Raw genomic sequence first — 14758 nt, 5'->3', positions numbered from 1 at the left:
TCAGTTTGTTTTCTTTAATGCTGTAAGCCGCCTTGAGTCCTTCAGGAAAACAGTGGCATATCAGTATTTTAAATAAATAAATAATGGCTGAGATGACTGACTCCTTCTACCAAGCCTGGCTCTCCCATGGGTAAATGACTGCTGCTTTGCCCACTTCACCTCACTGTGTGGAAGAAATGGGGCAGCAGAAGTCATCAATATTATTTCTTTTCAGGTACACATGTATCAAAGACATTTATATCTCTGTTTTTCTACTGCAGAGAAAGCAAGGAACTGTAAGGTCCAAAATAAAATAAAGCCCTTCGCAAATCCATTATCCAAATATTTTATTTTATTCCATGTATTATGGACCATTTTTCATGGAGAAGGTGGAGGAAATGAAGGTGCAGTAGTGCCTCGCAAGACGAGCGCCCCGTTTAACGACAAAATCGCATTACAATGAATTTTTTGTGATTGGAAAACGATGTTCCCTATGGGGGAATTTCGCTTTGCGATGATCGGTTCCCTGCTTTGGGAACCGATTCTTGCAAAACGACGATTTTCGGCCAGCTGATCAGTGGTTTCAAAATGGCCACCGGCTAAACAAAATGGCCACCCGCTCTTTTCTGGGACGGATTCCTCGCTGCATGGGCAGCGAAAATGGCTGCGCTGTGGAGGATCTTCGCTGGACGGTGAGTTTCAAGCCCATATAAAAGGTAAAGGTAAAGGTTCCCCTTGACAATTTTTGTCCAGTCGTGTCCGACTCTAGGGGGCGGCGCTCATCCCGCTCTTCAAGCCATAGAGCCAGCGTTTGTCCGAAGACAATCTTTCCGTGGTCACATGGCCAGCGCGACTTAGACACGGAACGCTGTTACCTTCCCACTGAGGTGGTCCCTATTTATCTACTTGCATTTGCATGCTTTCGAACCGCTAGGTTGGCGGGAGCTGGGACAAGCGACGGGCGCTCACTCCGTCGCGTGGATTCGATCTTACGACTGCTTGGTCTTCTGACCCCGCAGCACAGGCTTCTGCGGTTTAGCCCACAGCGCCACCACGTTTCTATGGGCTTTTAAATTTCACTTTACGATGTTTTTGTTCTATAGCAATTTTGCTGGAACGAATTAACATCGTAATGCGAGGCACCACTGTATAATATCAAGATATTTGGTATGACAGGTGCCTTGTGGCACAGTGGTTAAACGGCAGTACTGCGGTCAAGACTCTGCTCATGACAGGAGTTCAATTGTGATGGGCTGAGGTCTCCTTCGCCTCTCATTGTTTCAAGGTCAGTAAATTGAGTATCTAATTCCCTGGGGGTGGGTAGGAGCAAAAACCCACAGACTTTTAATATCTAATGTCTTGGGCCTGGCAGTGGGTTTTAGAAACCACCTTTTATTAGTGATACATTTCATCCCAACTCAGAAATATGGTGGCGATATTGAGCAAGAGAAGGTTACCCTCATTCTGACTCTATGGTGAGGGGTTTCTGTGCACATACACAGACAAGGAAGTGTTGAAACCGGGGCTTCGCTTTCCTTTGTTTCCCTGGCAACATATATATTTTTTTGGTCCTTCACTCGTTGCTCTCGTTTGGGGACCGCGCTTTCACTTGAAAGTGTTTGCATCTTTTGGGCTTCATGCTCAGGCCGTAGACCGGGGTCAGGTCCACTTTGACCCCCTCAGAGACGCTGAAGTGCAGTCCCTGGAGCAAAGTGGTCAGAAAGAGGAAGACCTCCCAGCGGGCAATCTGCTCCCCGATGCACCGTCTCTTCCCCAGGCCGAACATCAGGACCTTCTCACTCTCGACCCTGTCGATGCCTTTCCCGTCCGCTGTAAGGAAACGCTCTGGTCTAAACGAGGACGGGTCCTTCCAAAGATTCCTGGAAAGGGAGCACATTTTAAAAAATAAATAAGATGCACATTTTTGGAAGTTGAATTTCATGACAGATTCCAGGGTGGGTGTTTTTTGAAGTCTTCTTCATGACTTCTTTTCTTTAATACTATTTTTTAGAAAAATACAGAAATGGGAAAAGTTACTGTATTGGACTATACCTCCCAAGAGGCCCCCCTCCATTCTGGCCAAATGCCATACATGCTTTGCTATTCTGGAGTTCTAGTCTGTAAGGGGAAATTCTCCCATATCTGGTTAAGACAAGTTTAACCTTGCGTTGGTTGGGGTGGGGGCAGGGGCTGCATGATTGCCATGGCAGTCAGCCAATCTGTACTGTGCGTTCTTTTTTTCAATAAAAGGTGGTCGTCCCTGAAGAGATTATTTGAAGAGGTTTTATATGTGTTCAGGAAGACAATGGGTAGGGTAATCATATCACTTTTACAGGCAGAGATTTTCTGCTGCTGCTAAGGGTTCAGGGTACCTTGGTGTCTCTCAGTCATTATCTGTTTATTTTCCTGCATATCAGATTAGCAATGATTTCTAAAACTCTGTCTATTCATAAGAAACAGCATGTGCAAACTTCATACAAATATAATGCAAATCTGATTCATTGTCCTTTCCCATCGGTGCTTAACTTGGGATAACAGTTGTTCCCTATATACCCCCACATAGTGCTTAAAGCACTCTATGGGCAGTTTACAATGTTTTAATCGTGCAGGCTACATATTTATAAATATAAACATGATTGCTCTGTTTTGTGGGTAGGGAGCGTATGGCTCTGCAGTTCTCACATTCTGACTCCCATCAGCCTCTGGACAGCATATGCCAATAGTAAAGGGTGAGACGGAGGATTCCCATGGATAAATTATACAAATCTCTCTCAGCCTCCCTCCCCTTGCACAAACACTCTGCACACATACACACAGTTCCTTTGGGTAGCTGGAACTACAGTTTGCAAAAGTGACCTTTTTGGGGAACTGCATCTAACCAGATCTTTGGGATTCTCGGACCTCTGCACTACAGCCTCAAGATCTGGATGGAAATCCCGTGGCCCTTCAAGGGTCTGGAGAGACTTACTTACTCATCATGGTTGACCTGCCATTGGTTGATTAAGACACAGAGGCCCTTTGGGATGTAGTAGCCGTTCAAGATGGTGTTTCTGATTGTGCTGCAAACAGATGAGGAACATAACTTCATTTTAAAACGAGATGGGAAAGGCAAACAGAGTGAGGCAATTTGCAGGGAATCAAGTACAGTGGTGCCCCGCATAACGAGCGATTTGTTTAACGACGAATCCACATAGCGCTGTGTTTTTTGCGATCGCAAAAGTGGTCGCATTGTAATGTTTTTAATGGCAAAAAAATCGCTTTGCGACGATCGGTAAGCTGTTTTGCTTGCCAGTTTTCGCATAGCGATGTTTTAACAACAGCTTGATCGGTGGTTCCAAAATGGCCGCCAGAAAAAAATGGCCGCCCACTGTGTTTTCGCGCCCTTTCCTCGCTTACCAGGCAGCGAAAATGGTGGCGGTATGGAGGATTTTCGCATAACGGTGAGTTTTAAGCCCATAGGAACGCATTGAAGGGTTTTCAGTGCATTCCTATGGGCTTTTTTGTTTCGGATAGAGACAAATCTGGATAGCAACGATTTTTCCGGAACGGATTATCATCGCTATGGGGGGCACCACTGTATATTGCAGGTAGGAAAGGAAAGTGAAAGGTCATCTCGCCTTGCCTCTTGCCAAGCCAGGGAATCCGCAGGCAAAGTGCCTCACAGTTGGGCACCTCAGGCAGGAAACCCCAGTCAACATCCATCCATTCCATAAACAAGGTGCTGTCTGTCCACAATGTTTTAAGTCAGCTGCCTGAGGCCGCTACCTCCTTTGTACAATGGCAGGGCTAGATCTGGTGCAGAGGCTGTAGATGGGTAATTTACTGATGGTACAGAGTGTTCTTTGTCCAGCGGATACAAATATCTTCCTCTGACTTTAAGGATTTCACCAGAAGACACATGCCCCTTCAATTCTCAGAACTTACCAGTGAGGAACTGCAAAGGGCAGAAAAGATGAATGCCTGAACATTTCCAGGATAAAAGCTTCTGTATAAGGTAACAGGGGCCGATCTGAGAGCCGTGGCTTTCTCTCTTTACCAATGATCTCATCTATAGGGTAGAGAAAAAAGAAAAAAAGAGCTTGCCTATATGAGCTCCTTGGTGTGGTCCAGAGCTGACTAAATAGGGTTGCTAAAGGTCACAGAGAGGTCCAATATGCCATTTGGTGTACCCATAGTTTTCCGTGTATAAGACGCTTCCATATATAAGATCCCCCCCACTTTTCTAACCCAAAATTAAGAAATCTAAGTGGGGCTTAGCAAGTGTAGGGGGAAAGGGAGCACTGCAGGATTGCTTTGATCCCTGCTTTCTCCTTTCATGCTAAGCCCTGTGGGGATTAGTAAAAGGAGGGGGAAAGGGATCAAACAATCCTGTGACTGCATGGTTGTTGTGCTCCTTTCCCCCCTTATACATCCATGGGATTGCTTTGATCCTTTCTCCCTACACTACCTAAGCCCCATGGGATTTAGTAAGCAGAGGGGAAAGCAAGGATCAAAGCCCTCCTGCAGCACTTTGATCCCTGCTTTCCTTTCGCTAAGGCTTAGCAAGTGGAGGGGAAAGCAGGGATCAAAGCCCTGTAGGATCACTTTGATCCCTGCTTTCTCCTCCCCTTGTTTTTTCCTCTCCTCAGCTTACTTCCGTGTATAAGAAGAGCCTCAATTTTTAGTCTAAAGATTTTAGACAAAAGTATAGTCTTATACATGGAAAAATATGGTAATCCTCACATCCATATGGGATATACACCTCAAGCAACCCTATTTGACTCGCCTCCTTCTGCTGTCTACTTCCCATACCATGAGGTGACTTAAGAAGATGGCCACTTCAGTATATTGGTAAATTAAACACTTCCTCTGCTCTGTGGAGGGGCAGAGGAAGTAAATTTTTTTATATTTTATAGTGCAGTACATATGTGCTACATTGCTTATAAAAATAACTTTAAAAAATGAAAACTGGAAGTAGAAGGAGTCAAGAAGGGACAACAAGGGGCATGAAACTGCCTGTAGCCAAATCCAGCACTGAAGGAATTCCTCTTACTCTGCCTAATGATAGGACAGGCCCTTCTATGAGTCTGAATTTACCTATATCTTCATGAATCTTCTTCTGGATTTCTGGATAAGCAGTGAGATATGTGAGACACCACAACAAAGCTGTGGTCACTGTGTCGAAACCTGCACAGATACAAAGAAAGGACGTACTAAGGAAGGTGAAGAGGAGGCAGAAGAGGAGGAGGAGAAAATAAGCAGTGCTTGAAAACAATCTCCACCTTACTCTCCCATTAGCTAGTATATCGTGATTGACTGCACCATTGCTAGAGGTTCAGCTCAAGGACTACCATCCCAATACCAACCCAATATGGATTTGAGAGCAGCTAGGGAAGTTTTGGCAGGGCTTTCTAGATGCCGACATGTTAGTTGTGAAAATCCCTTCCTGGGAAGGAAGGCTGGGAGCTCCCTTTGAGCCAGAGGAATGAGGAGTGCGTTTCTTTTCGGAGAAGTTCTCAAGGGTCCCAATCCCATGGTGGATGGAGCCAAAGGTGAAAATGATGGATGGAGCCAAAGGTGGGACCAAAATAAGCAGCTCAGTTTAGCTTTCAACTCCGACTTCCAGATCAGCAAGCCATGCAAGAAGGTGTTCTGCCGTTTTAGACTGGGAGAAGATCTATACAGAATATGTGACTCCCCCAATAATGATTTTAGGGGGGAAGGAAGTGAGATGTATTCTGAAGATCCTTAGGGAGCCATAGTGGTTTGATTTCATACCTTGAGTTTTAACTCCCTTACTTAGAGACTCCTAAACAGCTCTGGACTCAAAAGACATGGAACACCACCTTCCCTTACCAACCTTCTTTCAGCAGGAGATCTGCCTTGGGACAGCCTTGGTTCTACTTCCAACTCCATGGGGCAATACGCCCAGGCAGGAGTGGAGTGTGTGTAGTTGTAGCGGAGGTTGGAGTCTCCCTGGTCAATGGGGCAGTGAATTCCTTTAGGTCACATGTGTCAAACTCAAGTCCCATGGGCCAAATCTGACCCACCTGGCCATTACATGTGGCCCTCAAAGTACAGTGGTGCCCCGCATAGCGAGGCTAATCCATTCCGGATTAACCTTTGCTATGACGAAACATCACTAAACGGGACGGAAAAAGCCACTGGAACACATTAAACTTAGTTTAATGCGTTCCAATGGCTTCTTTACTCACCGTTATGTGATGTTTCCTCATTGTGATGCCATTTTGGGTCACGCAGCGGCCATTTTAGAACCGCTTACCGGTCTTCGCAATGCAATTTTCGCCCATTGGGGCCATCGGTAAGCGATCGCATTAGCGATCCCAAAAAATGGATCGCTATGCGATTTCGTCATTATACGGTGTGCTCGTTAAGCGAGGCACCACTGTATTGCCTGCTACTGTGCAGCATACAATATGCAGGCGCTTACTCAATCACCCAGAATGCTCCACAAGGATGCTGGGAATCCGCCCAGTGGAACTTCGAATCCCAGCATTCCAAGCAGCGAAGAGTCAGAAAGTGCAGCCGCTTGGGTGGCGTATAGCACCTTGGGAAATGTAGTCCTCGCTATTGCCCACTCCTGTTCTTATCTCCTTGCCATTATTTCTAGACTTTGATCATAGACTCTTACTTTCAGAGCTAGTTATTACTTATTTTATTACTAAAACCAGTACTAATTGAATGAGGAGGATTATATTTAATATGATAAAGAGTAGATGCCTTTATATAGTCTTACAGACCCAACCGGCCCCTTGAGGGCAACCCTAATGCCGATGCGGCCGAAGATGAAACTGAGTTTGGCACCTCTGCTCTAGGTGTTCGTTTGACCTGTCAAGCAGCTCTCTGAGGTGCTGAACCTGAAGGAGGGCTAGAGGCCAGTGGCCTTGATGACCTCCCGTGAAAAGTCTCTACTTATATTTCTCCTTTTGATCTGGACAACACAGTAAATGCAAACCTCTCTCTCTCTCTCTCTCTTTCGTCCTCCCTCTTCCCCCCTCATATATGTACAACTTTATACACACAACACAGAGTATATACAGTGGTGCCTCACATTATGATGTTCATTCGTTCCAGCGAAATCGCTGTAGAACAAAAACGTCGTAATGCGAAAATAAAAAGCCCATTGAAATGCATTGAAACCCCTTCAATGCATTCCAATGGGCTGGAAACTCACAGTCCAGCGAAGATCCTCCACAGGGCAGCCATTTTCGGTGGCTGTCTTGCAAGGAATGCGTCCCAGAAAACAGTGGGGAGCCATTTTATTTACCTGGTGGCCATTCTGAAACCACCGATCAGCTGTCCGAAAATCATCGTTTTGCGAAGAATCGGTTCCTGAAGCAGGGAACCGATAATTGCAAAGTGAAAAAACCCTATTCAGACCATCGTTTTGCGATCGCAAAAAGATCGTTGTAATGCGGTTTTGTCGTAATGTGGGGCAATTGTAAAGCGAGGCACCACTGTACATATACAATGTATATAAACTATATGTGTATATACACACACCATATATACAGTCCAATAAATAAATATACAGTATATGATGAATTATTTTATTTCTGTTCACCTGCAGCAGTCCATCCTTACCAGCTCCAAAGAGGTCATTCACAAGGTCTGCTATGTCTCTAGATGACAGCTGAAGCTTAGTGTCAGGGTCCAACTTCTTCTCCTCACTTTGGGCAATAAGGGAATCTGTGATGTCTCGGATGCTGTCCTGAACACACAGACCCCATTTGCATTAGCTTAACAGATCTTATTTGTCTGCCTGCCTGCCACCGACCTTTCCCCATGTGGTGTCATTAAGGGTTGCTGCAAATTGGAAGTGACTTCATGGCACATAACAACATATAATAATCCTCTTAAAAGTGCAGAGCTGGAAGGGACCCTATGGATCATCGAGTCCAGCCCTTGTTAGGCTAATTAATGAATAGTTATAAATCTATCAATATAGATATACAGGTAGGTATATACATCACGAACATCTTATGTGATAATAATAAATTATAACTATACCAGATGCAAATTTTATAACAACAATCATACTTACTGTGTTTAACTTCAAATATTGTCTTTTAATGATGTAAGCCACCTTGGGTCCTTTTTAAGGAGAAAGGTGGGGTAAAAATATTTTAAGCAAGTAAATGAGTACAGTATGTGCCATCAAGTCCTTCTGGATTCATGGCAAGCTTGCCAGAGTTTTCTAGGTATAAAATCCTCAGAAACAATTTCCCAGTCCCTGTTTGCAGGGGTACTCTGGAACTGCACAGCTTGCTAAAGGATGTGTGGTCCCATCAACCGTGCAAGCTCCCAGCCCTTGTGGCTCTTCAGCCAGGAGCTCCAACCCACTATGCTAGATCAGCTCAATAAATCACAACCCCCCAAGAGAGATGATAAAAATAAATATACAGTGGTGCCTTGCAAGACGATGTTAATTCATTCTGTGAAAATCACTGTTAAGCGAAAACATCGTCTTGCATTTCCCATTGAAATGCATTGAAAACCTGATAATCCGTTCCAATGGGAACGGATTGTCATTGTAAAGTGAAAATTGCCATAGGAAACATCGTTAAGCGAAACACAGTTCCCAAGCGAAGACAGCCGTCTAACGAAACAGAGACCATTAAAAGACTCATATAGTGAAGCAAGACAAAGCTGCCAAAAACATCGGAAAGTGAAAAACAGGGGCCTAAAATTTAACCGTCTTGCGAGGCAAGGTCCCTAACATCGTAAAGTGAAAAGCACCCATAGGAAACATAGTTAAACGAAGCGCAAGACCGCTCCGAAAACCTCATCATAAAGTGAATTTGTCGTTATGCGAAGCAATCGTCTTGCAAGGCACCACTGTATAGTATGTTATCTACTTTATCTGTAATGTACGTTCTATATGCCCATGTTTGTATGTATGCGGTTTATTTTGCTCCATGGCCACAATGGTCTCAATCAGGCCAGTTTGATTAATAATTACCAGAATTTGTCCAAACCTGGTACAGAGCCCTAATTCTCCTTCCATCTTTCCTGAGCTCAAAAGGGCATCTGCAGTTTCCTTTCCCCCACAGCAAACTTGTGAGGTAGGTCAGAGTGAAAGTGTGTGCCTCTTGAATTTCATAGCCAGGTGGAGACCTGAGCCTGCATTCTCCTTGTCTAAGTTCAACGCAATCCGAGTCTTACATTCTAAAACATATTGAGGTTTGTTTGTTTTTTTTACTTCCTTACCGTTTTGAAACTCTCATAGTGCTTTTTGACAATATTTTGGAAGAAGAGACTGGCAGATTTATTGAATTCCTCAAAAACTTTCCTATTGTTGCCTGGGAGGTAACGTAGAAGAGGAATGAAATCAGTAGGGTTTCCAGAAGCTGCGGTTTCTGAAAAAATTTCAGACCCATTGACAATGTTGAGGAGTTCCTGGTCATCGTGGTTGTAACGTTTGCCGAAGCACATGGCACACACAACGTTGGCCACGGAGACCACAATATAACGGGAAGGCTCAAGCCTCTTCTTCTCAAGCATCACCTCTTGTAACTTCTTAATCAAGCATTCGGCCTCTTGGGAGACGTGTTCTTCCACAAGGCACATGGAAGGAGACAAAGGGCTGGGGGAGGATCCAAAGGATTTCAAGCCACTGATGGCCAGTTTTTTTCGGTCGTGCCAAACAGCTCCTGAATCGTGCCCAAAAACAATGCTTTGGCCGTTGCATGGGAACCGGAAGCTGTATAAATCTGGCCGTCCCATGAAATCCCCTCCTTGTCTCACCAAAGCCTGACGGATAGTTTCCAGCCCGCTTAGGACCAACACAGGGGTCGTACCGATGTGTATCTTCATCACGTCCCCATACTTGCGGCTCATCTGGGTCAAACTCAGGTGGGGATTCTTGCCCACCTCCAGCATGTTGCCGATGAAGGGGTAGCCTGCTGGTCCTGGGATCCTCTTCCGGCCCTGTGGGGTTGGATCCCAGTAGGATCTCAGGATCAGGAAGATCAGACCGAACACCAGAGTAGCCAGGAGGGCTTCTGTTGCAGAGATCATATCCAGGCCTCCCGCAAGGTGTGACATGACAAATTTTGATGCGGTTGACCTAAAAACCCTACAAACATTTCAAAAAATATATAGTAGGTAGTCAAAGGTGTTTTCCCCCCCCTTTTAATGTTATACAGTGGTGCCTCGCGAGACGGGCGCTCTGTTTAACGACGAATCTGCATTATGACGAGGTTTTTGTGATCACAAAACGACGTTTTGAATGGGGGAATTTTGCTGCGCGATGATTGTTTCTCTGTTTCGGGAACCGATTTTCGCTTCCTGATGATCAAAACAGCTGATCATCAGATTTTCAAAATGGCCACCGGGTGCTCAAAATGGCTCCCCGCTGTGTTTAGGAGCCATTTTTCGCTGCACAGGCACCAGAAAATGGCCACCTCTATGGAGGATCACTGGACGGTGAGTTCTTAGCCAATTGGAACGCATTAACCAGGTCTTAATGTGTTTCAATGGCTTTTTAATTTTTGCTTTACGACGTTTTCGTTCTACAGCGATTTCGCTGGAACGAATTAACGTCATAATGCGAGGCACCACTGTATTTGTTTTCTTCCCTCCCGAGCTATCAAATATGGCATTCTTCTGTGAATCCTGAATATTTCTGAATCCAAATGCATCACCCTAATTCATATCATCATTTAAAAATTGTAGCTGATATAACTGTCCAGTGTCTCCTTTCCCTCCCGATTCTCTGGCTTCCCACCCTAAACTATCTTGATCACCTTCTTTGCTTTTGCCAGTATATTCCTTATCCAGAACTGTGAAAGCTACATCGCCTTCACCCAGCACTGCTCCATGAGGTGAATCACTCAGATGCCTCTTTGGGACATCTGCTTAGCACTGATGTTTTCCCAGGTATGGTGAAGCCACCCCCACAGGCAGTTGGCTTTCCTCAATGAGCAATTATTTGGGGAGACTTACTCTGAAGTTAAGCATGCATAGGACTGGAGCCTGAGTGCATAAATTAATAAATACCTGTGAGAAAGAAGAAGAAACTGGAATCTTTCAGTTGTAGCCAACACTCTGGGATGTAAAAGTCCTTTCGACGAATGTTCTAGAATGTTCCCCTCCTACTGCTGGACAATATGAGCTTCCTTAGCAGGTTGGGAGGGTTTTTATGTGGTCCAATCAGAACAAGAGTTAACTAATCCACCTCTTCTGTAGCGAAAAAGCATCGTTTTCACACCCAAGACCCAACGAAGAGCTGGAGTGAATCCAGTAAAAACATTCAAGTCCTTGAGCTTTGGGTGAATCTAGGCAAGAAGTGAATTATGGGTTTGTTGGTTACCAAATACCTCTCAGATGTAGTTTGTTTTTGCTCCTTGTTCGTTGTACATGGTACAGTTAATGATTATATCAGATAGTTTTCACCCAATAACAGGAAATGGCAAGAGCAGGTGGGGCAGCAAACTTCAGTTTTTCCACACAACATGTTCTGGGTTGTTTGTTAGTGTTTGTGCATTTGTGTGCAAGATGTCTTAAAGCTACACTGAATATCAATTTCCGGAGTTCCGTTTGGCGTACTGGCCACCCTAGTGTGATGTATCAGTTACAGCGGTGGACTAGGATTCGGGGGTGGGATTAAAAATGGATAGGCAAGACCCAATGAAAGACGAATTCCAATAAAGTTAAGATTAGACCACAAAGAGGGAATGACGCAGGAGGGATGTGGTGGTGCTGCGGGTTAAACCGCAGAAGCCTCTGTGCTGCAAGGTCAGAAAACCAGCCATCGTAAGATCGAATCCACGCAACAGGGTGAGCTCCTGTCGCTTGTCCCAGCTCCTGCCAACCTAGCAGTTCGAAAGCATGCACATGGGAGTAGATAAATAGGGATCACCTTGGTGGGAAGGTAACGGTGTTCCATGTCTAGCCACACTGGCCACGTGGCCACGGAAACTGTCTACAGACAAAACACTGGCTCTATGGCTTAGAAATGGGAATGAGCACTGCTCCCTAGAGTCAGACAAGACTGGAACCTTTACCTTTACCTAGGGAATGATGCAGTGGTATAGTAGCCAATAAGAAAGTGCAGATGCTCCTCATGATGTGTAGTTTGTCTTGGAATCTTATGCCAATCTCTGCAACAAGCAAACTACTGGTTTGTTTTGTCTTCTGCGTTTTTCCAAGCATTTTAAAGGTGCAATATCAGAATTAGTACATCCCTAATTTTCCTGGCCTGCTGGAAAGAAAAGCAGCCGAACTCATTAATAGCTATCAACAGAAGACATTCAACTAGTGAATGAAACAACAATAAGGATACCCCTTCCAGCTGCAAAATACGCTATGCTTGTTTGTTTAAAAAGAAAAGAAGTCCCAGTTTTTACTGTTAGGAGACCAAGAGTGCCCAGGTCCCTTTGGGTGATTATGCAAATTTGGAACCCGTCAAAATCTGGTGGGGGGAAAAATTGGTTCTAACAAAAAGAAACCAGAGTATTGTCTCCTCAGATCTTAAACTATTCCATTGTGGATTCAGAAGCATTCAGAAACATGGCCGGTTGCATCATACCTGTTGAACGTTGAGCCTTCAGAAATTGCTAAACTGAGCAGAACCTTTTTCAGAACAAGTTAATGATTGTCCAGATTTGCGTGCAAAGCAATTTGGCCATCTTTCAATCAGTTCTCCATTAGGAAGACAATAACATGAAGTAGAAGCCCATTTTTTGAGATCTTTTCCACTCTCTGGAATGACCTGGTCTAGGTGGACAAACTATGGCATGAAAAGCAAGGCAGCAGTGTGGTATGGTGGCTGTAGCATTTTCACTGGCCATTTGTTATTGGTTTGCTCGTTTGTCGGTCTGTCTTGAGCAAGCTTCTGGGGAAGTAGCTGTTTTCTGCTGAGTCAGATCACTAGGCCATCCATCCCAATGTTGTCAACGCTGGCTGGCAGCATCTCTCCAGGGTTCAACCAAGGGTCTTGCCTAGCTCTGCGTGACAATGTGTGACCTTCCTTCCACCTCACGAACCTACCTGCCCCTTATGATCCCTTCTGGAGGCCCTCCAAGGGCCACCGCCTCTGAAATCATGGGAGGGTCATCCCGGCTGCCGAGTCCTATGGCTAGACCTCAAACAACAAGAAGGCAGTGTGGGAAACACTCTTGGTGATTTTCAGTGCAAGGTGAAGACTCCTGTTACTCATGCATCAGAGATGGGTTCTTGGGGATAGAGCAGCCGGTGACACAGCTTTTCCCCAGAATGAAACGAAACAAACAAAAGCCACACGTCACTGTGGGGGAAAAGAGAGGACAAAACAGGGCTTAGGTCCACTTAAAATAGGCACATGCTTGGAGACAGGCAGGCAAACAGGAGTGAAAAAGATCTGTATTTAGCATTTAAGCTATTATTGCACTTTACAAAGCTCCAGAGAGATAGCTGTGTTAATTCTGTTACAGCAAAAGCCCCAAAAGGATCTTGCAGGGATGTTGATACGTTTTTGGCTCTCACATCTCTTATAAAAACAACCTTTTTCCCCAGAAGAAAGGGTGTGTGGGGGTGCTGTGTGGGGTGTGTGTGTGTGTGGTCTGAGGCATATGAACCACCCATGTTTGGTCCCATCTGCCCTGCCTGCCTTGCCTTCCCTCACCCCCCCACCTCTCCCAAAATCCCTCCCTCCCTATCACTAGTGAATTCTCCTCTACTGCATTTGCTGCCATCTGCCCCTCTCTCCAGCATCTTCTGGTAAGCATTGCAAAACGTCTTCCGGGTTTATGGGGCGTCCTTGATTAAAAGAATAGGGACTCAAAAAATGCAATTCAGAAAATGGGGTCTGAATTGTGAGTTGAGTCAGATTCGCTGGAACCCACCAAGTCAAGTCCGAATCAAGTTGTGGGTGCACTCGAGAGCGAGTCACATGACTTGAGTCACCCTCCCTGGGACCTTGTGCCTTAAAGACCTGGTCTAAAGTTTCATGGATGGTTTTCACCCCTGATGAGTGTGCATGCCAAAGAAATCTTGTGCATCTTTTTTTATATATATAATTTTAAATATTTTTTTAACATAAGGGGTGACAAAGGAAAAAGGGAGTTGGGATTTATGAGGAAGAGGGTAGACAACTGCATACTAATATCCAATCTATACCTATTGCCATGTCAAATTTTGAGTCCTTCTATTTACTCTTTTCTGCCTTGTATATAAAGTTCTCATTTCCATATTCAGCTACTGCCTGTTGATTCAGTCCATTTGTTGAATAAGTCCCATCTTTCTGTTGCCTTTTGCAAGGGTTGATCTTTCATAACTTCTGATAGGATATCCATTTCGGCTATTTCCCGTATCTTTTCAATGAGGTCTTCTTGTTCCGGTACTGTCGAACTTTTCCAATTTCTAGCATACATAATTCTGGCTGCCGTGATAATATATATAACTATGTGTTCCTTTGACTTATCTATATTATCGGGTATCATACTTAGTAAAAACAATTCTGGGATTAGTGGCACCTTACAGAGCAAAATTTGTTGTAACATGGCATGTACTCTTTTCCAGTATTTTTTCGCTGCTCTGAAATCTTGTGCATCTTGAAGGTGCTTTGAGAGGCCTTCTACTTTAACGGGAGGCCATCTGAATGACAAGAGAAGACAAGTGACAATGCAAAATTTCGCTGCTGGAGGGGATCAGCGACAGAACAGGCCAGGACGGAGAGGGGCTGATCAATAGGGTCTCCACTCATCTAGCCTGAGGGGGTGGAGGGCCTGCTGGACCTTTGAGATCCCGGATCCTCAGAGAAACAGAAGCCTGAGCCCATGGATGGTGGCAGCTCAGA

At 44.8% G+C, this 14758-nt stretch overlaps 1 protein-coding gene across 2 annotated transcripts; it reads right to left on the bottom strand.

Moving 5' to 3' along the window:
• Positions 1-309: 309 nt before the first annotated feature.
• Positions 310-11257, bottom strand: LOC110084453 (cytochrome P450 1A5). Of its 2 annotated transcripts, none has more exons than XM_072981661.2 (7): positions 10981-11257; positions 9190-10048; positions 7564-7690; positions 5056-5145; positions 3904-4027; positions 2952-3038; positions 310-1859 (listed from the first exon to the last, which is right to left on the bottom strand). In XM_072981661.2, the coding sequence occupies exons 2-7, from the start codon at positions 10024-10026 to the stop codon at positions 1553-1555; spliced, it is 1572 nt and encodes a 523-aa protein (XP_072837762.2). In that variant the 5' UTR covers positions 10027-10048; positions 10981-11257; the 3' UTR covers positions 310-1552. The 2 variants fall into 2 exon arrangements, with proteins under 2 accessions (XP_072837762.2, XP_020659483.3); XM_020803824.3 differs by having other exon boundaries at positions 9190-10057; positions 10981-11256.
• Positions 11258-14758: the final 3501 nt, after the last annotated feature.

This window comes from Pogona vitticeps, chromosome 12 (genome assembly GCF_051106095.1).
Source record: "Pogona vitticeps strain Pit_001003342236 chromosome 12, PviZW2.1, whole genome shotgun sequence".
Lineage (NCBI taxonomy): Eukaryota > Metazoa > Chordata > Lepidosauria > Squamata > Agamidae > Pogona > Pogona vitticeps.
The sequence above is the reverse complement of the archived record's forward strand: the minus strand, read 5'-3'. Positions and strand labels throughout refer to the sequence as shown.